Raw genomic sequence first — 23,572 nt, 5'->3', positions numbered from 1 at the left:
GTATCGAGCACCGCCGGGTGTTGCTTTTACATAGCGTATTATTTAATGGGGATGCTGAGTTGCGTTCCTCTCTTTTGTCAACACAGTTTTAACAACTGTGTGGTTGGGTCCCTTGACAGCTGCGGTCTCTTCGGCTGAGGATTCTCCCCGTGTGGCTCGGGACACAGCTCACCTGGCGCTAACATTGAGGGGAGAACCAAGAGGCGCGAAGGGGATTGTAGTGACTCATGTCCTGGGGATACGGGTGGTGATGGGGGGAGGAAGCCTGCTTTAAGAGAAGGAACTCAAAGGAAGAGGTCAAGTGACGTGAGAGGATGTAAATGAGTCGGCAGAGCGCAGGGGTTGGAGACGTGAACGTGGGACCCAATGCCAGGGTTTAACCCCAGCTCCACCACCTATGAGATGAGCGACCCCAGCCAGTCTGGGCCTCAGTTCCCTCATCTGTCAAAGGTAGAGAATGAAACTGCCGACCTCATGGGGCTGTTGTGAGGACTAAACAGAATCACGCGTTTGGTGGGTGTTCGTGATTGATACTGGGGAGGCCTGGTGATGGTGCAGAGTTGGAAGCTTGGGGTCAGTGAGACATTTTACTACTGAGATGTTTCTCCTCAATATGCTGTCAACAAGGAAAGAATACAAGTCACCACAGCTTTCATTTAGTGTTTAACAGTTTGCAAAGTACATTCATATGATTGTCTGCCTCTCACACCACCTCCAGGCTGGGTGTTATAATTTCCATTTTGCTCGTTGGTGGCAAAGCGGTTCAAGCTTAGGTCTTCCACATCCAGATTCCATGCTTTTTTTTTTTTAAACTGTACTACATGGATTGTGTCTGTTATCGGTTATAGATTTAAGGTGATTTTCCTGTGATTTTTCAGAGGCAAGTCAGTAAAGCTGTAGTATTTATTAGCTAAATAAAAATTTTTTTATTATTTTCTGTACTTTTCAAAATCCTTCAAGACTGCTTTGTTGTCTTTAGTGTAAATTGGCTTTAAAAGCAGCAGGAAGATAATGGGGCTATAAATATGTCAATTAACGCATCAGGTCTTTCCATGGCAGTATTTCTAGTAAGCTTTAAACAAATACTAACTGTAAACTCAGTATTCTGTGGCCTGGCTTTTTTGCAGTTTTCATTTGAATATAATACCTAGAAGTATTAGTCCTAAAATAAAAGAGCACAATCAGATGAAAATTACAATAGACTCTATCTGGGATAATTTTTGTTTGATAGACATTGTTTTGCTTCCTTTTTTGTTAGAATACGTTTTAAAAAACCACAGTGGCTAAAGTAGAAGCCCTTCTTAAGTAACCTAACTACATTCTTTGAGAGTTTCCTTTTATCTAATTCTGGGTAAATAAACATTTCACTATAATTTCAATTTGAGTTGGATAGCCTCCTTTTCAGGCATCATAGTTGAACGTACAATATATCATAGGCAAATAGCTATAATTAGACACTTTCAGCCTAGTGGCCATTCATAGCCAGTTAGCCATTTGTAGGTATAATGATCTAGTCACCTGTGCATGTACAAAGGGATGCCCAGTTACTGTTTTAACCTGTACTTTAAAAAATGTATATAGCTGTATATAATTAGAGCATATTTGAAAATTAACATGTTTCTGTTACAGATAGATACACATATGCCATTGGGAACCAAACATTAGCTAGTCTTCGATAGGGTTTCTTATTCATTATCATTTTAATAGCATTTTAATTCTAGGCAACCAACCATTCATTAAATAAATCATTTTTTAAGGGATTTCAAAAAACCTTCAGTGGAAACTGGCTGTAATGTGAGGGAAACAAAAAAGGAGAGTCCTGGTTTCTCCCGGAGGCCTACGGAAACAGAATCTTTGGGAGTCGGGCCCAGGGATCCACTTTGCAGAAAAAGGCATCCCAGGTGATTTTATTGCAGGTGGTTCTTGGAACAACATACTTGAAAAACACTGTAAAGGGGAAAACCCGATGTAACACGCATGGATCAGAGTTTGGATACTTTGGTGGGTAGTGGGCTTTGGTTTTGGTGGATGGTTAGTGAGTTCAAATTAGTTTTTATTTAACGTTAAAAAACACACACACATGATTAAAACTTCAAACATTACCAAAAGGGAAAGGCTTCTTCCCACCCCCAAACTCCTCCCCGGCACTAAGGCAGTCAGTATTAAGCTTCTGTATATCATCCCCCTAAATAAGATGGAATATTCGAGTTAGGGATGGGTGAGATGATTTAAGGGACAATTGAAATAAATGTTGAAGAGGCAACTTGTTTGAAACAAGAGGTAGCTTGTTTCCTCTATTCTATCGTTAGGAAAAGAACAAGGCTCAAACAGTATTTAGAGGCAGGGGTCAGAGTATGCTTAGTTTTTAGGTTAATTTCAAAGAACGTTCTGGAACCTCATCAACAGCAGTAACAAATAAACTTAGTTGTTCAGGATCCCTTATTATAATAGACTTTTACCTAAATCCCATATAATTAGTGTCTTTAGCCAAATGGCGTAACATCCCATTCACAGACTGTAATACAGACATGGACTTGTACTTTCACTCAGTTCCAACCTGCAATGACCTTCCTCGTTTCCTCCACCAGCTCTCTTTACTCCTGCCTACAATTCTGAGTCCTGAACCTTACGTACCAAGCCCTTTGTATCCATTCTCATTTTCTTCTTTCTTTACGTGTTTCGATTTTTAGCCCCTCACCTTTAGAGCTGGAATGAGCTTATTTTTCCTTGTAAATCCTTCAGGAAGGGACATGCATTTTGTCCACTGCTGCAGCCTGGTCACTGCTTGGTAGGTGGTAGACATCCTTTAAGGCGTTTGACTGGAGTGGACTTCACCCATCACAGAGGGCTGTGACGTTCGCAAAGCAGCTTCGAGCACTGGCTCCCAGGCTCCGCCGCCGCTAACAGCCCCAACTCCCCAGGCAGATTCCCTAACCTCTCTGTTCTTCACTTACCCAATTTGTAAAGCGAGTAGGATACCTTTTATCTCATATAATCAAGTGAGATCAAGTGAATGAAGTGCCTGGCAAACTCAGGCACGTCATCAGGGAGAGTAGGAAGGGCACAGGAGGGCAGAGCGGTTGGTGGGCTGCCCCGGCACTGGACTGTCACTGGATTGACAGCTCACGATAGACCGTCAGCGTCCCACTTCTCGGGAGGCACGTGCCGGGCACTGGGGACCTGGTATGGAGTGAGGCACATACACCCTGGCTTCCGGAAAGACCAGCAGTGGGACCGGGCGTGGGGGGCGGGAAGCAGGAGGCGTGCGCGGAGTGTCTGCCGGGGGCTCCACGAGAATGCTGCGCTGAAGGATTTCGTCTCTTGGAGTGAGGGGTGCGGGAACACGGATTCTGGGCTTTGATGTCTTAAGAGGTAGGTAATGGCAAATTTCTCATTGGGAACATAACCAGACTGTTTTATTTAGGATGCCATTGGACCTAAAAAAATAAAATAAAAAGAAAGTAACAACTGAAACACCTACCAGATAGCTTTCAGTTAAGAGTCCCAAATCGCTCTAAATGTAGTTATGTAAACGCTGTTAGCAGCACTGCTAAGACTTCAATTATGAGGCAAAGGGACTAGTAATTATGTAACATGTCTGGAGCACTTGGTTAAAACAGAGTTGCTGGGATTCTCTTTCCGGTGTTTAAACCGAGGCCCTAGAACGAGGCACCGCGTACGATGGGGGAAAACAGGCAACAGATACAAACCGGTGAGGAGAAAAACTCACCACGGTGGGGGGGGGGGGGTTGATGTGCAGTTATCAACAAATTCAAGACATTTTGCTACTTCCCAGACCTGCTGGAAGTCAACTTCTACCACTGTTTTTGCAGAAACATTTGGCAAAGTTTGCAACAGACACGTACAAAGTAATCCTGCTCAGGAAATTCTAGTTAACTCTGGCTTTCCGGCTTGCTCGTGGATCCCACGTTTAGCCTCCAGCACTGACACTTCTTCTTGGCTCCTTTCCGGGTCTTAACTGAGGTAGAGTCTGAGTTTCTCATCCGTAGAAGAAAGCCCGTGCTGAAAGTTGCCATCAACCTAAGTCCACCCTGCATACTACTTCCCCTAAATAAAAACAGGATCTCATGACCCCTGCCCATCACTTTGGATAGATGACTACGTAGCCCTTAGTCTTGTACCAGGCCGAACAGGAAACACACCCGGGGCTTTGACAAGAAGGCTCTCCAGAGCCGCTGCCACTCAGCCCATCGCTCCAACCACCACGACCTGACCAGACGGCCTGGCCAGCCACCGCTGGCAGGGGCTCCAGCTGGGTCGGACGTACGTGCTCTACAAAGCCAGTCTGGGCCTCTGCCCGCCGCCCTCCGGTCCTGTTTTGCGTGTGCTGAAGGTTCACACGACCTCCCTGTTCCTCTTAAGTATTTCATCACTGTTCTGTTTAAAGCTGAAGACAGTTCCTTAGGAGAAAATAAAGAATGGGCAGAAGCGGACAGGGGTCCAATACTCGTCAGGCTTCCCTGCCTGCAATGAACTGACTGATCTAAGTCATTACAGGAAGGGGTCATCCCGTTACGCATCGTTTCTCTCCCTAGGAAAAGGGAAGCAAGCATGTGTAGCGGGAGCGAGAACACAGCACCCTCTGGCGTGTGTTCTGCGCTCAGCGGCTTGCAGGCTGTCTCCGGGCTGCAGGTTCTGAGCGCAGGTCCGCTCGCTCGGCGGGACCTCCTCCCCACCCTCCCCTGCGTGAGACTCACAAAGCCTGTTGGATGTCTTCCGACAACTTTCCCTAACCTGGCGGTTCCCAGTCATATCTGAGCACAAAACACTTCGCAAAGCACATCTATGAAGATCAGGTAAGAAAGAGTGTTTCTGACCTAAAGCTAAATGTAAGATACCAAACTCGAGCAACGAAAACTCAGGAGGCAGTATGGTAACAAGAGGCACATTTTATTACATTTTCCTAATAAGTCAACTGGGAACATTGCTGCTGAAATGCAACTTACAATTCAAATGACACTGGGAATAATTAGGGTACATGTCAAGTATTTTCAGAGATGAGCTTCCATATCTTGATCACTAAACGGAAAGATTCTTCAGAAGAACAGTCCCTTACCCTACACATAGGAGAAGAAAAATTAAAGATACCATGATGATATCTATCAAAATAACTGGAAAGCATTTTAAAAGTCAATTTAGTGTACACGAATTGACGTGTAAAACACATGAATTTGTAGTGAACATTTCTATAAGGACATTTCATCTCAGAAAAGAATGATAAAATTCACGTTAAATATACGCCTGAACTAGGATTCTATGAAAAAGAAAACACTTCACGAGGCCCAGTTTCTGACAATGTCATGATAACTAACACAAAGTAACTGCGCATTTGATATCTGGCTTCTTTCCTATCTCGACATTTAAAAGGGGATTCCCTCAACTGCTCGGCCTAAATCTGAAGACATGTGATGCCCGTTTTCAGAGATTCTCCTTCTCCCCGGCCAGCTACAGAAGTCCAGGTGAAGGGGAGGCGGAAGAATGCAAAAAGGGACAAACCTGAGAACTTTGCACCTCACTGCCTCCACCACATACCCAAAACACTGTGACTGTAAAAATGTCCTGAGTATTTGTTTTAGTCAGGAAAAGAAAGTGGTAATTATAATGGCAAAAAACAATTTTTTTTTAAACACAAAATTATTTTGAGAAAAAGTAGAATGGAATGAAGCAGGCACTGGGGAATCAAGAAACAGGACGCTATTAATAAGGACTTGAAGGTGAGGGTGAATACAAATGCTGGGAGGGTCTTAAAATTTATGACAAGACACTCCCTTCAAAACCCTGACATTGCAGCCTAATTTCTGATAACCTTCGAGAACAGGTCTACCCAGAGCACGGTGTCTAAAATGTGTAAGCTCAACTATCCCCCAACTACAGAGAGAACGATGCCATCTTTGTGGGTTATGTCCTAGGACTTCTGGACCCTGAAGTCTCACAATCACTTGGCATCATTTTTGCCATAAAGTGAAATACAGCGAGACCTTCGTGAGAGTAACTACACAGCAGCTGACCGCGCGTCTGCGGAGGACGGTCCATGCCCTGGGCCCACCTAGCAGAGGGCTTGCGGAGCTCCACGTCTCTCTCTGCCTTAGAACATTACAGACTCCGATACAATTACGTGTGTGTGGATAAACACTGCTTACAGGGTTCAAGTAGATAAATCAAGGAATGCTGAGTTCGGGAATTTCAAAGATCTACGGAACGTGCCCTCGCCATTTCCCTTAGGAAGGAACGCTGGCAGTGCTCTGGGTATCTGGTCTACTTCAAGACCGCGCCCGGAGCACCGGCTGAACACAGACACTGCGGGTGAGCTGGAGAAGAGGGCGCCCCAGGCGCTGAGCAGCGCTCTCAGGGCTCCTTCCGACCATCTGCACCAGCCAAGGAGACGTGGCACCGCACGTGGGCGGCTACCTTCAGACGGATGCTCTTCCGCTGGCTACTGTCTTTCTAATAATCCTTAGGGACCAATTTTGGCAACCACGTGTGATGTGGAACCTCACCACCCACACGGCCAACATCACTAGATCTGACCACTATTCTCATCCGGGGGGGGGGGGGGAAGCGGGGGAGAGGCAGGAAGCGTGATAAAGCGAAAACTTTACAGTGAACCCAGGAGCGCCACTCTAAGCCCCCAACAGTAATGCACCCCAAATCATAATGCTGAAAACTAAAAACTAGACAAAAATTAAATGGAGGATTCTTTTTTTTTTTTAATCTTTTATAGGACAGAAACCTTAGCTCATGTCTTCTGGTGTCATCGTCTTCCACTGAGCTGCACCTAAAACACAAAGAACAAGTAACAAGCAACTTTGTTTTTTAAAGAACACGTAACAGTTTTGAAGGCATAAGATGAACTGTCTCTAAGTGGAAGTTAACTTACTTAAATAAGTATATAAAATGGAGCCATGAAAATCACCAGAAACATACAAGCGCTAACTGTCAACATTCTGAGTGAAAATGACTAGGAGAGACCTGACCATGCAGCATACTGTCACCAAAGTAAAGAGCGGGGGAAAATCGCTACCCGCTTCATTCAGGTAGGAAAGCTGCACCTGTGGCGCCTTGTTTACAAGGCGTCACCACCTGAGGATGAGAACCACCTGGCGTTTATGTCAGTTTACGTCTGAACCACGAGGAGACGGGGGTACAGAGTCAAAGCTGGCCTATCGTATCATCTATCACCTTCCTGGCTGTAGTGCATTTCATGCCTTTAAATGGAGTAAAACCCACCAGAAGAATGCTGCTACTCTGATTTTCCATTCTTGAATGCACCAAAATGTGCATGCTTGTTGTAATTAGGTGCCTGGGTGAATAAAAAAATCCCATTTACAATTTAAAAATATTATTTAAACCCCTAAAATCTGATGATTTTCCACATTCCTCAGGGAGACAAGCATTAATTTTACCACCCAAACAGAAAAGATTACATACATTTCTGAAAATTCTCTGCTATCATGTTAAAAAATACTAATTTCTTCGTGCTGCAAAACCAAACCGATTTACATGATTTTGTTTTAAATTGTTGCTAAATGTTTATCTACACATGCTGTCAGAAATAACCTTGTTAGGAAGGTGAAGCTGGTGTCTCAGCAAATCAGACCCCTTGGAGAAGGCGGTGAGTGGCCTGTGCCCCGTTTTCCTTTTTCTCTTTCCGCACCATCAGAAGGAAAAGTGAGAAAATAGCAGAAACATTAGTTAAATCCTGAATTATACCCCATAACCTACAGGAATTACCTCACTACACTGAAAGCTGACAATACTGGTAGAATTTTTTGATGAAATAATTAGGATCCTAATTATTAATAAAATGATAAACTTCTGGCTAGGTTTACATCTTTAACAAATAATTCTTTCAGTTAAAGACTTAAAGGAAGAAACGCAAGGTTGCTTTTAACGCTATATCGTTTACCTGACTTACCAGCACTGAAGACAACAACTTTTAAAAATGGCTACAAATGCCTTGTTCACAAAAGACTTTATTACCTAGTGATGCATACTGAGAGCGTACAGAAATCTGCATGGTCCGCCGCCACATGCAGTAGAACAATCTTCACTGTACAGTAAGTGAGTGTCAACTGTTTTATGCAATAGACAACACCTTAACGCCACATCCTTAAAGAAAAGCTTCATTTACAAAAGAAAGAAAAGGTAAAGAAGCAATTACCGCTTTTAAAAAGCAGCTGCTTTGCTCAAGAGTGGAAGGTTTATGCCTGTATTGAAAGACAACATGATCACAAATAATGAAAACAATGAACAAATGAAAAACACTTTTACCATAAAGCAGTACACTTTCAAAATGACATACAAATAGTTAAAAACTTCATTATGTTGTCTATCTAACTTTTAAATATGAGGACTTCCAGAATTAGGCCTCAACATTTGTTATTAGTAAATGAAAACTACGCATTGTTTCTATGTCACTAGGAACTGTATTTAAACAAAATGTATATAAAGTCTATAGCAAGTTGATTTAAAAAAAATTAAAGTTAATAAGAAACAGTACACTGAAGGCGCTCTATCCATCAAGCGCATACTCTTCAAATTTCAAATGTGATGAACAGAACAGAAATTGTAACTATGCCACAGTTGCAATGCCAAAAAATAAAACAAGATCAGTTATCACACATGCAGGGAATTCCGCCACAAAGCTACTGTCCCTCATTTGTCAATTGTTCCAATAAAATAACATCTTAAAACACCAGTGATGTTGATGGTTTAGCTTACCTTCAGTGTACTGAATGTTGTACACAACCTGCTTTAAAAGAGGAGACCATCCCTGCAGGCAGGCTCAAGAAGGAACAGGCCCCTTCGGCACTGACTACCCAGGGCATGCTGCTGTGGCCTGCACACACACACCTAGGAAAACGTGAATATAAACAGCATTTACGCTGGCCTTTTTACCTGGAGACCAAAACGAAGCCAAGTTTGCTAAAAATAAATCAACCACCCAGTATTACTGCTCATTTTATAACAGATGCTTTTGTCTTTTACGTGAACTGCAACCACTTACATTAGCATTGTAATTCTGTGCAGTCTTGGCAATTGAAACATTTCTACAGTGAAATTTCACATACGACACAGAACAGATTAACTAACATTTCTAAAAGAAATATCACCCTTGGTGTTAATTCAAATATATCATGCTTCCTCAAATTTGCAGGAGAAATATTTATAAGTTTATATACATTAATAAACTGCTGTGAAATTTCTTCAGTCTTTGTATTTAATTACTCAAACCCTTGGAGCTTCTTCATCTCGCTTAAATCTTCTCCTGGATGAAGGCATGCTGTAGGGCCTGGTTGATGCTAATCCGTTTAGCTGGGTCCAACATTAGGATCTGGTCCAACAAGTCCTTCAGCTGGTGCACTTTTTTACGTTGGTCTTCAGGAAGTCGCTGGCACCCAATCAAGTCAGCCAACAGGTCCTTAGTTGGATTAATGGTGCTCATGACAGTAACTTTCTCCTACAAATAATTTTTTAAATGTGTATCTCTAAATAAATTACTAAACATACATAACCTAAAAAACTTGAATGAAAAAGGTCAACCCCAAGTTAGCTATGATAGTTTAAACATCATTCTGTAATTTAATTTTATGAACAGATCAGAATGACAACAGAAAGGAATTCTGAGAATTCAAAAACATAGTTAAGTGATTAAGGTCAGGATGGGGTGTGAACTAAGGCATGGAGGTCTGGAACAAGCAGCATGCCCGCTGGCCTACTGCCAGGTGTGGGATGGTGGGGTCCATGGAGTCGTGAGGAGGGGGAACCGCTGAGGACGGCAGTCTTTCTGAGGAGTTAAATACATTATCTTATAGGTAAGAGGGCGCCAAGAAAGAATTTTTAAGCAGGGAGAGTAACACGATCGGATTTGTTTTCAAAAAGATCACTGGCAGCAGTATGGAAGCAGGATGGGAAGCCAGACCAAGAAAGGGACCCAAGGAGAGAGAAAAGGGCCTAAATACGATAAAAATAAACTCATTATACTAGGCAAACATGTTAAAATCTTTTCCATAACCTGACGTGTCTTATTCAGGAATTGGCCAACTGCAACAGGAATTATTTTTATTGTTTTAAAATACTCGCATCTCCTAGAACCACCCGGCACGCAATCCGTTAACAATGAGATCATCATCTAATGTAGCACACCTAAAGGACACTTACCCTCTCTGTTACTTTATCAACTTCTATGTACATGAAGTTGAGGTTTTGATCAAAATGTTGGTCTTTAAATACGCCTTTCCGAATCATCTGGCAATAAAACAGAACAGTTGGATTTTGAGCTCTTAGACAACACTGGTAGTCTGGTCTACCGATGACCCCAATACACAAGTCACACAAGTGTTCCTGTTTAGTGTCTCTGGGTTTGCTTCCTTATTTGAGAATGATCTCCGATTCCTTGTTCTCGAGAGAATAACGCCTTTGGAAAAGCTCAGGCAAATGCTGTACCTAAGACTACTTAACAACAGGGAGTTATATTTTCCCGGGCAGTGACTTAAACCAATTACAGTAAGTACCATGCTGTGCTTTCACTATTCAACACTGAAGACTAAGTGAGCAGAGACTTACATCAGTGGTTCTAAGGAAAAATACTACACAAGTGGAGCCTTCTCTCTTGGCAGTTAAGAAACCTAAGGACATTTAAAAAATTATGTTCTAACAGCCCTAAAGTGATAGCAGGTCAGGCCTCGTTAAAACAAGTACCAACATAGCTAATTTCTGTGTATCTGTCTAAACGAGTCCAACATAACAGAATTTGGACAGAACTTAAAAAACATAATGGCTTCTGACCTACAGGGAGAAAAATCTGTAAATCTCTCAGAAAGTCAGCACATAAGCTGAAATCATAAAAGCCTAAGATACGGTCTTTAGACATTTTTATAAATGCCTATAAAGTTCTTGATTTGTGTTAATCAAACAAACTAACATTACAGCTCAAGCATTAAGGGTGAGTTTCACGTTAAAAAGATGTCATTTGCCGTGAGTTTTCTCGGTACCTTCTTCCTCTCCCAGCAGCTTCCAACCTCTATAAACGGACTGCCGCCAAGTCCCCCGCTCATTCTCTGATGACTGAGTCCTTCCCTCCACCATCTGCCTACCTGGACCTGCATCTTTTCTCACTACAGCTGTTACCAATACAGGTGTGCTCCCAGGAACCCTGCTGCTGCTCTGCCCATCACTGAATGACAACCAGTGGAACAAGGGAGGGACAGAGATGTGAAAACAGTCACATGTATCCTCTCTACCTCAGTTCCAATTCTACCTTAAACTATAGGCCCTACGCTTCTGCTTACTTCAGGAGAGTAAAGAAAAGCACAAAGACAGATTTTAGACAAGAAAAGGAAAATGGGATCCTCTTATTCTCTCTTGATAGCTCTTGGCCGATTAGAACCACTAATTTAAACACCAGAAATGAGAAGAGCTAAGGAATCAGAGTAGCCACGTACCCACCTCTCAGAAACTGTTTTATAACCACTAGAGATGAGTGTCAGCAACCACGAATCTGCCGGAGGCGCCACTAAGACCTCGGAAACAAGCTCACACTAACATCCTACCTTATTTGGCATCTTTCCTTTGAGATCCATGGCGAGCTTCAACATATGGTTATTGGTTTTGCCAGGAAATAAAATCTTTCCAGTGTAGAGTTCATACAAGGTGCAGCCTACGGACCACATATCTATACCATAGTCATAGCTTTTACCTATAACTGAAAACATAATACAAATTTTAACGTATGGTGATAAAAACAGTCAACTACTGTTTACTTCCATTAACAGGGGAATCAATTTAGCTCGGACTATGTAACCACAGCCTGAGTACCTCACTTTCACATCAGCTTCATATTCTTTCCCACGAATTCTTAATAGGGACTCTTCAGCTTAAAAACCTTAAAAAAATGAGGGCGTGGGGAAGGAACTGAAGGGGCAGAAGACAGGGTGCATCTCTTCTATCTTTTCATTTCGCCTTTGGTGGAGGGGCTAACCAGCCTCAGCCAAGGCCAAAGAAGGGGAAAAACACAGGTCCCAGACAATCCACAGATGTGACAGTCAGGCCCTGAGCAAGTAAGAGCAGTCTCCCAGAGCCGAGGGCTTTCCACACCTGCCACAACCACGGCCATCCCGCCTGAGGAGCATGAACTGGCTACGTTCCCTTCCTCACGAATGGCTCGAGCAGCTGCTGCAGCGATGGAAAACACTGCTTAGGCAGTCAGCACGCCGCTCCCACTGCACACGACGGCCCAGGTCGAGAGCGCTGGAAGGGACTTACTGATTTCGGGAGCGCGATAAAATCTACTGACAAGGTAAGGCGTTATGTCATTATCCGCAACATGTGAAGCCGACCCGAAGTCGCAGAGCTTTAAAATAGTTTTTGATTCATTAACCTGCAAAACATTTTATAATTGAAGTTTAACTCACGCCAGGAGAAATTAAGACACATGATCAGATAAAAAAAAATGGCTCTGAGAAGTTATTCCCAATACTGAGAACAAAGTCACTCACGTGAAAATTCCTTTTCTAATTATTTTATAATTCAACTTCCTAATTGTGAAGAATTAAGAGCTCTCAAATATTTGATCATAAATTAGGAAAAGAACTTTCTTCAGTGAGGAAATAAGAGATAATGCCAAGTAAATTTAACCAAAGCTATTTAGGAAAGGGTGGAATAGTAACAGAAGGCACTGAAGCAAAGCATCTTCTACAAACCCCCAGGAAACCCGAACCAATCAAGTTACTGCCTAAAGGAACACGAAGACGGTCACTGGGAAGAAATCAGATTTAGATTAACTTACAACTGACTTAAGTTAACTTTCGTTTGCCAGAAAATTACGATGGCAATGAAAGCAGAAGAATGATTCAGATTCAATTTGGACAAAAAGAAAATAAAAACAAGTCTTCATCCGAAGCTGCTAGACCATCCCAAATTTAGCACTCCCTTCGAGCCTAAAAAACATTAAATCCCTTAAATGTAAAGGAAGTATTAGTCAGGAAAATGTTAAATATATTTGGCAAGACGGATAAACAGGAACACTGTATTGGTCATTTGTCTCTTTTCTCCTTTGTCAACACTTCCACATACACAGCGACAGTGGCACCTTCTGAGAGAGGCTGGAGGTGCTCCCATAGCTACTGCCACACTCATGAGTCGGAGCATGTTCAGGGTTAACAAGTGAAGGTAATCCACATTCCAGAGTCCCTTCCCCCCTTCGAAAGAGACACACACAAATTCTGAGTTGGGACTTGAACTTGGCCTACTGTTCCCACCCCAAAGAAACGTTAACACTTTAAACAAGCAGCCCTGGGCGGTCTCTCCTGGGATACCATAAAGCCTGGTCAGTGCTACAGACTGGTCCACTACAGACGACATCCACGGAATTAAGATAATACAGGAAAAGTACTTTTAAAGTTTTTAAATATAAACTGCATTCAGCCGCTTAAGGGTGCAGCTGCAGTAACCAGAGAAAACCCCGGGGCCACTTTAAAACCTGAGCCTGTCAGGGGAGTGCTCGCGCTGGGTGAAATGCCCTCAGCAGCAGGGACCCACACTTGGGCACTTCCCTCCACTCGCCCGCGGGGAACGCAGCACTTCTGCCAGACTGACGGCTGAAATCCTGGGCTAAAAGCTTCGGATTTTCATTAACAAACAGCGCCGCGTGGTTGCGGATGTCTGTTCCTTTCTCAGGAAGAAGGCCAAACTGTCTGAAACCCATGTGAAAACCTATACTAGTTTAGCACTAACTCAAAGAAAAATGAAGTTTTAAAAACAAGAGCTTCTAAGATGCTAACAAATGTCTTATTACTTAACCTCCATGGTGGTTACACAGATGTTCCGTGCATAGTTACCTTTACCTTATAGTTTATACATTCTTTGATATGGATGGTGTACTTCACAATTCAAAAAAGAGAAAGAAAAACTGAGGTAAAGATCAACTATGAAGTGACTGTGCAGCCTACAGCTGACACTGTGGCCGCCAGTTCACTGGAATTACTCAGCCACTCTAACCTCAAGTAACATCAGAGATGCAGCACCTTCCTTTGAAACTCAGACCAAACGTACAAAATGGAACGCCTCATTAATGTGGTGGTCTGGAAGGAGATATTTTAAGATTTTAAAAAAGAAGAGAAAGGGAAATCTGAACTAAGAGCTAAGTTACTGACAAGGAGTCCAAAACAAACTTTAACGGGATTGTATCTTTCTTAAAAACATGTGGAACATGTTATGGGCAGACGAGCTAGAATCCCCCAGCTGTGAACAGCCCCGACTCTGACAGCATGACAGAGAAAGGGCTGGGGAGGGAAGGGGCGCGCACACACCAATCACTCCACTGTGATGAGATGTGTTTCTAAGTTTCAAAAACATAAGCACTGGGAAATCTGCATCTACCACACCAGAAGGCACGAGCTAGGACAGGTCAAGACTGGGAAAGGCTCCCTTCCATACAAGGCCCAAGAACAACCGAGCTTTCCTGGGTGTGGCCGCCAGAAGCCACAGCTTCTACATCATGAAGAATAAGTGAAAAAGAATTATTCCTGGACACCCTAAACTCAACTCCATGCATCTACTTCAGAGAGGGTAACTCCCTTAAACGTCCCTCGCTCTGTCAGTCTATAAAACTAGAGAACAAAAGACTGTGAACACTCCTTATTTCAAAACAGCAACACTGCAGCATTTCTCCAGGTACCCGAGGAAGCCCATCGTTACTACAAAGCATTCTTGGGGTCTGTGTGCACTCATCAAATCCATCAATCAACAGGAAAAAATTGGGACAGCAGCCTACTTCCTCTCTCTTCATACTTTACTATAAAATTTCATGGCCCAATTTCTAGAAGAGTAAAAACTGGCAAAGTCATTTGTAATGGGTAATGCACTGAATTATTCTTCAGAGGTGTCCTTTCTAGAACACAGTGGTAAGCACGTTACAGTAGGAGTTATATGGACGTAACAAGGCAGCCTGATCGCTTGACTTACCAAGATATTGTCTGGCTTGATATCCGCATGGAGAATATTGCATCTTTTAAGGAGTTTTAGTGCCAAGAACAACTGCTGACTATAGGATCGTACAGCCTTAATATGAAGGCCAACATCCTTACCATATTTTTTTAACACCTCTCGTAAATTCATACTTTTAGGAAAGAGAAAAACAAATAAAATTAGGGGTTAAAATGCAAAATGGAAATTAAGGAAGGCAAAACCATTTTCAAGCATAAAGTAAAATCAAGTTCAAAGCATGAACTACAATGAAAACACTCTGTTCAAGAACCCCCTCCCACGGCCCAAACGTTTGATAAATTATCCTACGTTGAAATGAGAGCACATGAAACTGTGTGTACACAACACAATTTTCAAAATGAAGAGAAGGGAAGGTATGCAGTGCTAAAATTCCTACTGATTTGGAATGGGCTTCTGCTTGAAAGCATAAACATGAAGCCACAATTCTGAAGGGGGACGTCATATTCCTACTCCACTATTCTCATTTCTTTTCACTGTGGCTTAATCCTTTCTTGAAGTATTTAATTTTCAGAGAACTCTCTGCTGAGCTGAAGGCCACACTAGGTGAGCGTGTGACACACAGTACACAGCCAATCACTGTTTACACATTAACAACTGTCAAGAAGCTAGGTCTTCACCAATAGTTAAAAAACAAAACCCAGAGCCAACGGAAAAAAACACATCAAATACCCAGAACATTTATCATGGCATTTATCTGAACTGAGGTTGGCAAAGGTGAAGAAGCTGAGTTTTCAGGGTAATGTACAGGTTTTGACACTTGTACCTCAGAGGCTCAAACACGAGGCAGAGATGCTGTTTGTGATAAAAGTGTCTGAAGAGTCGCAAACAATGAAATTTGTCATCAGGATCAGCATCGTTCAATTTTTTCAAGAATTCTAGTTCTTTTAAACCAGTTTTTTGCCTGAAATGAAAAAGAAAATTAGGTCAAAATTGGATACATCAAGAATTTAGGAAAACTATGCAAACAATAAATGCTGGAGAGGGTGTGGAGGAAAGGGAACCCTCTTGCACTGTTGGTGGGAATGTAAATTGATACAGCCACTACGGAGAGCAGTATGGAGGTTCCTTTAAAAATAGAACCTACCATATGACCCAGCAATCCCACTACTGGGCATATACCCTGAGAAGAGCATAATTCAAAAGGACACATGCACCCCAATGTTCACTGCAGCTCTATGTACAATAGCTAGGTCATGGAAGCAACCTAAATGTCCAGTGACAGATGAATGGATACAGAAGATGTGGCACATAAATACAATAGAGCATTACTCAGCCATAAAAAGAAACGAAATGGAGTTATTTGTAGAGACGTGGATGAACCCAGAGACTGTCATACAGAGGGAAAAAAGTCAGAAAGAGAAAAACAAATATCATATGTTAACGCATACACGTGGAATCTAGAAAAATGGTACAGATGAACCGGTTTGCAAGGCAGAAATAGACATTGAGAACAAACGTATGGACACCCGGGGGGAGAGCCAGGGTGGGTGTGTGGGGTGGGATGAATTGGGCGATTGGTATTGACATATATGCCCTACTATGTATAAAACAGATAACTAATAAGAACCTGCTGTATAGCACAGGGAACTCCACTTCGCTGTACGGTAGAAACTAACACAGCACTGTAAAGCAACTATATCCCAATTAAAAAAAAAAAGAATTTAGGAAAACTAAATAATATGGATTTATTTGGTGATGTGTTTAGTCTGTTTTTTTTTTTAAGTACTAATAATAGAACTGTTGAGGAACACAAGTCTCTATGTCATTCACACAATACTTTACTCTTAGCCAAATATTGTTTTCATGGAGTTAATTTCCACAATAATCAATGAACAAAACAGAAACATAGAGGAATAAACCCACCTTGCTTGAACGGAAATCAATCTTGCACATTTTATCTCAAGATGTCTTGATGTAAATATTATCCTCTGAAATTCTAGTTATAATTTGTCAATAGGCTACTGTTTAAAATTAGTGTCTATAATACGGAAGTTGGAGACTTCCATCAAACAAACTTTCTAAGCCTAGGCAACCTAAGACTTCAGTATAAACCTAAACACTTCTTTCTTGCGTTTCCAAACCAGCGCCAAGTTGACTTTAATGCCAGCTCAGTGTGTGGCATAGATTGTGCATTAAAGCACACGGGTACGGCCATCACCTCCTTGCTCATGAAGAGAGGAGGTGACAGACAAAGATACAGATAATTCCCAGAACGATCTGATTTTACGCCTTTTGCAGGCCACCATATGCTCAGTGACACCTGATCAATCTGACCTTTTGATTTCTCACCTTTCGTCTTGAGCTTAAGCTATTCACAGCAAAGGATGGTCGTAAGGCAAGCGGTAGACGGAGGGAGTCTGAGCTGACATCAGTGCACAAAGCAAGTGCTGAAATGCACCGAAATGAATTAAATACAATCAGCCTACGGCTCGAGTGCTTCTCACAGAGCAACACGTGACTGTCAACTAAATGCCCAGAGCTGCTCTGTCGTTTTATAAGCCCAATACCTGTCCTACACAGACTGCGGTCACTATGTAAAAACAGGCTTACTTGTGAACACCCGTGAAGGTGTCCGTGAAGGTTTTGTTCTGTGTCCTGAACTTACATGAGCTCGTTGTTCCGAATGATCTTCACGGCCACCTCCTGGTTGGCCCTCGCATTATCCCTGGCTCGGACCACGTTACTGAACACGCCTTGACCCGTGTAGCCATACACGTTATAACGCTTATCCAGGACTTCACCTATGTTCACACCTGAAAAGGTAAGCTAAAAGATTAGAATTCTGACCATAATAGACTACTGCACAAAACTGTGAGCTACACATCAGAAAAGTCGAAAAGTAGGATACACAGTGCAGTCACTTAAAAACTGTGTCAAATCTCTGCTGCGTGCTTGGCTTCCTGGACACCATGGAGACTCAAGGCCTCGCCCCCGTCGTGACCCTCTTGCGTAATGCGGTTAAAGCTGCCGGCTGCCAACCGCTGCAGGAAGACTTTCTGCTCTCCTAGCAACTGCTGACGGTCCTAACGCCGAGGAAGGAAGAACTGTGCTCACTGCAGGGTCTCCAGCTGCAGTCTGCGTGGCTGGCACCCCTTCCCTCTGGAGGATGATCTCATGGCTGAAAATAACTCTGAACAGATTTAAGCTGCACATCAAGTCTTCAGCTCACTTCAATTTGTGATGCTTCTGGGCTGTAACATGGGTTCATGAAGCTGCTAGACGTGCCACACTTTTGAAGTGACGGCACTGGGATGTGACTTTCAGAGTCCTCCCAAGTGTGAAGGCATTAGGCCACGCACTTTTACAAGATGTTACAGTGAACTCTAAAATTAATAAGAACTGTATTGAAAAAGGATAGATACATGTATAACTGAGTCACTCCGCCATACACCTGAAACTATCACATGGTTAACAACTACACTCCAATAGAAAATAAAAAGTTAAAGAAACAGAAACCAAAAACTGTGAACTTACGATAATAGCCTTCTGCATCAGTCCAGTTGTCCCTGAGGTTGGGATTCTCTTTGAAATCTTTTCCAATGCCAGCAGCCCGCAGACGTGCACTCTGAAATTAAGGCAGCAACGTGAGCTATTTAGCCACCAAACGGGCAGACATTTAAAGCACTTCCTTTAAAAGAAAAACAGGTAGAACCAGCTAAAATTTGATAACATTTTATGCCAACTTAAATGAACTCTATGACTTGTGTAAATGCAACACAGCAGAAACATGATTATCTAAGTCTCTTGAATCACAATAATGCTCAAGAAAAAAAGTAACAAGTTATCTTCACATTTCTTTTACTGCCCTAGTCACGCAACACCCCCTCCCTGTCTCCTCCCGTCTATGGATGAAATGTCACTGGCTGTGTCAGAAGATGAGTTTAAGAATATCTGGTACTTCTGAAGTGTCTTCACTACACGTCAGTCACATCACTCTCCATGACACCCAGAAAGCCCTTCAACATCATCCAGGTGGATGATGGGTGCCAATACTTTAACTGGCTCAAAATCATCTCACGCTTTCTTAACCCATCTTTTTTGCGTGCTCCTGTGGCAGCACACCACACACGGGACACGTTACTTAAGCCAATCACCGGTGTCTTCAGGGTCCTGGACATCACTGCTTTATCCTAGTCCATTTTTAATCTCCCTGTTACATGTTTATCTCTCCCACCTCCCTTCACCAAAGCCTCTGTATTTCTCACGTTCTTTTAAATTTATGATGGAAATGGTCTGCTACTTTTGAGACCATTTTTCAAGAAAATCTTCTCAAGAAAAACCACTGATAAAGTGGCTAACGGTACAAAATTTCTCAACCCACTCCTTATAACATTTCCAACTCTTCCATGACTTCTATTAGGCTCCAAATCCTTAAGTTCCCAATCGCCTACAATGCAGAGGCCCAAAGTGGACTCTAGGCCTGAAAATTACTGACATCACCTGGTCTCCCCTAACTACAGCACACATACACAGAGGCTTGTAAATCCAAGAAGCAAGTTGTTTAAAAAGAAAATAACTACACATTTAAGTCATTTGCTATTTAACTTTTATGAAGCCCTCAGATTGTTCTGCTGTACTTGTTTTAAAATTTGATTTAATTTCAGACAGAGAAAAGTTGCCAAACTAGTATAAAGAGATTCTAGATACACTTCACCCAGACTGTCCAAATGTTAGCATTAATTTGCTTTATCCTTCTCTCTCTATATATGTATATACCACTGAAACACATATTTGTGATATACCCTTTTCTGATTAACAGTTGTGTTTTTATGACTTAAAATTACTCACGTCAAAATACGCAGCAAACATATCATCAGATTCTGTGAACATGTCGGGCGCCAACAGCTTCTTCTGAGATGACCCTTAATGGAAATTAGCATTAATATTTGAAAAGTGAAGAGATACAAATTGAAACACAAATAATGTATCAATGGAAAATCACTAACAGCAATTCTAACTTCTTTTTCCTCTTGCACATCCGTTTTTCACCAATATCCAGCTTCCAGTCACCTTGTGACACTAAGACGTACACAGCTATCCACTTTTTACTGAGCGTGCACTTCAGAAAGTCGAAAGACCTAATAGCGGTCCTTCCACTAACGTTGAATTAATGTGCTAATAACTAAGCAACGATTAGGTATTACAAGGGACGCTCCTCTCTAAACTGCAATTTCTCTCAGAAGGTTAGCACCCCGCACTATGAATACAGATCTACGTATTTCTCTCCTAAAACGCCTAATGACCCCATTAAAACACTGGGCAAAAAAATAAATGTAAGGAAAAAAAGAATGCAACAGCTTTAATCATACGAACACATGCCCGATCTCAAACGCCCAACTCAAACGCAAATTAAAATCACAATGAAATACCATCCCATGAGACTGGCTAAAAATCTAAAAGTATGACAACATTCTGTTAACAAGGCCCCGGATAAAAAGCCCTCAGACATGGCTTGTGGGATGGCAAAACTGTATAACCTTTACAGAGGGGAATCTGGAAGTATATAGCAAAATGACATATTCATTCAGACCCAGAAATCCCACTTCTATGAAACCATTCCAAAGACACAGTAACAAGCAGAAAAAAACGATTCAACGCACAACGCTATTATCATTAATGCTCCAATCAAGAGCCAAACATCTACCGTTAGAAGACTAACTGAATCAACTACGGTGCACTCATCACACTGGAGTGATATGCAGCTGTACAAAGGAATGAAGGTCATTTCATACAGATGAGTGTGTATAATACTTTGTGTGCATGTGTAGACAGAATATAAACACATGCATATATGAAAGATGTTTTAGTGATTTTTTAAACACTCAAAATATTCCTAAAAATCAAAAGCAAATGAAAATAAGCCTAAACCAAATCAAACTGGTGGTATAACCGTACAGAGGAGAACTATTTCAAAAAACTTTAAAACAACACAGGTTTGTATACATCTTGAAATATATCCTAAGGACAAAACCATTACATTTTCAAACTGCATTCAGTACATTTAATACTGACAATCGCAGCGTTAACTCTGCATATGAAAGTTTCAAAATAACCTAAGTACCTGTGTTTATTAGGAACCAAGTTTTTCTACTGTAAAAGAGAGAAATACAAAGTCAAGAAAGTTAATAAAAACCCTGTAATCTCGAATTTGAATTGGCAAATCAGTATGAACTCCTCCTTTCCAAAAACGTATGTATTTTCCTAGTTTGGTCCACTGAAAAGGCCCACCAATAATGGGCATCCCTAAGTGCCCTGTAGTCTCCAAGTGGCATTTCCTACTAAGTGGAACCAAGGATCCCTGGAATAATAACTGATTCTGCTCTGGGGAAAGATACACACAAGGTGAGCCTATGATGTCTTACTGCCTTGTAACAGGAGTCAGCAAACTACAGACTGGGCCGAATTTGGCCCCTTGCTTGTTCCTGTATGGCCCTGACACGTGAACACCTCGTGAACTTCAGTCCATCAAGTGTTTTGGGAACGTGGCCATGCTCATCCATCTGTGCTGGCCCAGCCGCTCTGCACCACGAGAGCAGAGCTCAGTAGTTGGAACAGAGAAAAAAGTCTAAAATAATTACAAAAGCCTAAAATATTGGATATTTTACAGAAAGCCCCTGTCCCAGAAAGTAAAACAGCCATGTTAAATAAATACTGCAGGGTTTGCCTCAAAAAGACACCAGAAACCCATTTAAAAGGGGCTCCCTCCTCGTGTGAAGAGAGAACAATCTAAGCTTCAAAAAGAAAATGGCAGCAGTGGATCCAAACACAAGAGCATAATGACAGCAAATAGTAAAACCCAACAAAATAACCAAAACCTCACTGCTCACCTCTGGAGGGCGCTGGGGCACCAACTCTACGCTATGCTAAAAACTGGTCAATAAGCGAAAACAATCGAGCATTTAACCTGCCTTTCCTGTACGAACTATATTTTGGGGTAACCAAAGAATGGAAACCTCTTCTTTTACAGAATTAGAGCTAATAATTCAAAAGGAATGATAGAGATTTTAAAAATCACCACTTTGGAAACCCTGCCACCCCCGATGAAATAATGGATCTAAGTAGGAACCATCAATGGCTGCTAAAAGCGTGAGGCAAACAGCTGAACAGAAACTTCAGTGGAATCTCTTACCTAAACACACAACCTCAGTGCCAATAAAAACAGGGACAGCCACACCACACCTACGTGCCACCAGATGTGATATAAAAGTACATACCGCCAGTTAATGAAGCATTCCTGTCAAAAAAAGTTAAATCGACACCTATTCAAGTCTCTAACACTAACTACTAGTTTTCAAGAAATACGGAGGAGAGAGGAAATAAATGACACAAGAACGTGGCCAGACAAAATCAGAGTAGGAAAGTTCACAGGACACAGGCCCTAGCACCTTCACAAGTAAAGGGGGGCGTCGGGGGGCAGGGGACAGACCACACCACAATGAGAAAACTATTAAAAAACAGACTTCAGAGATGTATACCCCAAACATAATGTGTATCTTATTTGGATTTTGACTCAAACCAACCAACTTTAGACATCAGATATTTAAAAATTATCAACTTTATCAAGTGTAAGTAATGTTTTTTAAAAGGTCCTTATCTAGCAGATACAAACTGAAGTATTCCCAGATGAAATCAAATCATGGCTGGGATTTGCCTGAAAATAGCCTAGCAAGCCAAAGCGAAGGCGGTGAGCACGCACGTGGGGTTCAGGGCGACACTCAGGTCACGCTTGCTCACAGGGAGCAGTCACTGAGGCGCCCAGGGCCCTGCCGTCCTCTGCAGTTTGTTGCAGAAGCAGCATTCCTTGTCCCCCATCCCACCCCCATCCCCAAATAACCTCCCTCCTTAGGAAGTAACAGGGCTGCAAATTCAGAGAAAAGCATGGCTGAAACAAAACTGTAACTGACTCACCATTATTCTGTTCGACTGTCATGAGATTATGCTTGGCCTTGACTGAGGCCTCAAACGTATCAACGTTCTCCCGTTCATACTCCTTGACGTCGGCAGCGACGCGTTCCAGGACGTCCTCCGGGGAGGGAGAGCGGGTACGGGTGCTGCTCTGGGGGCTGCTGGGCTCAGACGGCGCGGACATGTTGCTGTCCTCAGCAAGGTATTTGTATTTCTGCGGTAACGACACAGAGTGTTACTGTCGCAACATCTGGTGCTAAGAGGGCCTGAACTGAAGAGTTAAGTGTCAAGTAATGCTAAAAAAGTTTTAAAGGTATTGAAGTCTTAGCTGAATTAGATCCACAATCCCTTATATATAATTCCAAATCCACAAAACTCTGAAAGCGTTGCTATGTCTGGTGCACGTTCATTAGGTGGCGAAATCTGTGCTGCAGAGATGTGGCGTCCTGAACAGTCTCGCCCTGCCCAGTGTGAACATGATGCACCTCACGCACTGCAAAACTCTCCTAGTGGCTGGTAATGGGGTGCCGTGCTAGACCCCACTGACGGGGCAAAGGGATACACATATATGCACCATATTACCTTTCTAACATTCACATATTTCTGAGTTCTGAAGCACATCTGGCCCCAAAGGTTGGAG

At 42.3% G+C, this 23,572-nt stretch overlaps 1 protein-coding gene across 12 annotated transcripts in view; it reads right to left on the bottom strand.

The window, feature by feature from the left end:
* Positions 1–4,887: 4,887 nt before the first annotated feature.
* The window catches only part of PRPF4B (pre-mRNA processing factor 4B), a 40,951-nt gene continuing 22,266 nt past the window's right edge, over positions 4,888–23,572 (bottom strand). Inside the window, exons 6-21 of one of the 12 annotated variants that reach the window (XR_003796663.1) lie at positions 22,936–23,146; positions 19,816–19,889; positions 18,502–18,592; positions 17,633–17,780; positions 15,791–15,928; positions 14,986–15,139; positions 12,286–12,400; positions 11,574–11,725; positions 10,183–10,269; positions 9,204–9,481; positions 8,743–8,874; positions 8,183–8,228; positions 7,579–7,665; positions 7,249–7,321; positions 6,752–6,796; positions 4,893–5,078 (exon numbers count right to left, since the gene is read on the bottom strand). Coding sequence is in view for 2 of the 12 variants with exons in the window: in XM_029242455.1 (XP_029098288.1) it covers positions 9,278–9,481; positions 10,183–10,269; positions 11,574–11,725; positions 12,286–12,400; positions 14,986–15,139; positions 15,791–15,928; positions 17,633–17,780; positions 18,502–18,592; positions 19,816–19,889; positions 22,936–23,146 (1,374 nt within the window). In the remaining 10 variants the exon portion in view is untranslated. Of the gene's footprint in view, positions 6,797–7,248; positions 7,322–7,578; positions 9,482–10,182; positions 10,270–11,573; positions 11,726–12,285; positions 12,401–14,985; positions 15,140–15,790; positions 15,929–17,632; positions 17,781–18,501; positions 18,593–19,815; positions 19,890–22,935; positions 23,147–23,572 lie in introns of those variants that run through there. The other 11 variants (XR_003796664.1, XR_003796659.1, XR_003796658.1 and 8 more) reach the window with 11 other exon arrangements.

Source organism: Monodon monoceros, unplaced genomic scaffold, assembly GCF_005190385.1.
Source record: "Monodon monoceros isolate NGI ecotype Baffin Bay Population unplaced genomic scaffold, NGI_Narwhal_1 Super_Scaffold_3, whole genome shotgun sequence".
Taxonomy (NCBI): Eukaryota; Metazoa; Chordata; class Mammalia; order Artiodactyla; family Monodontidae; genus Monodon; species Monodon monoceros.
Note: the sequence above shows the minus strand (reverse complement) of the source record. Positions and strands in the feature narration are given on the sequence as shown.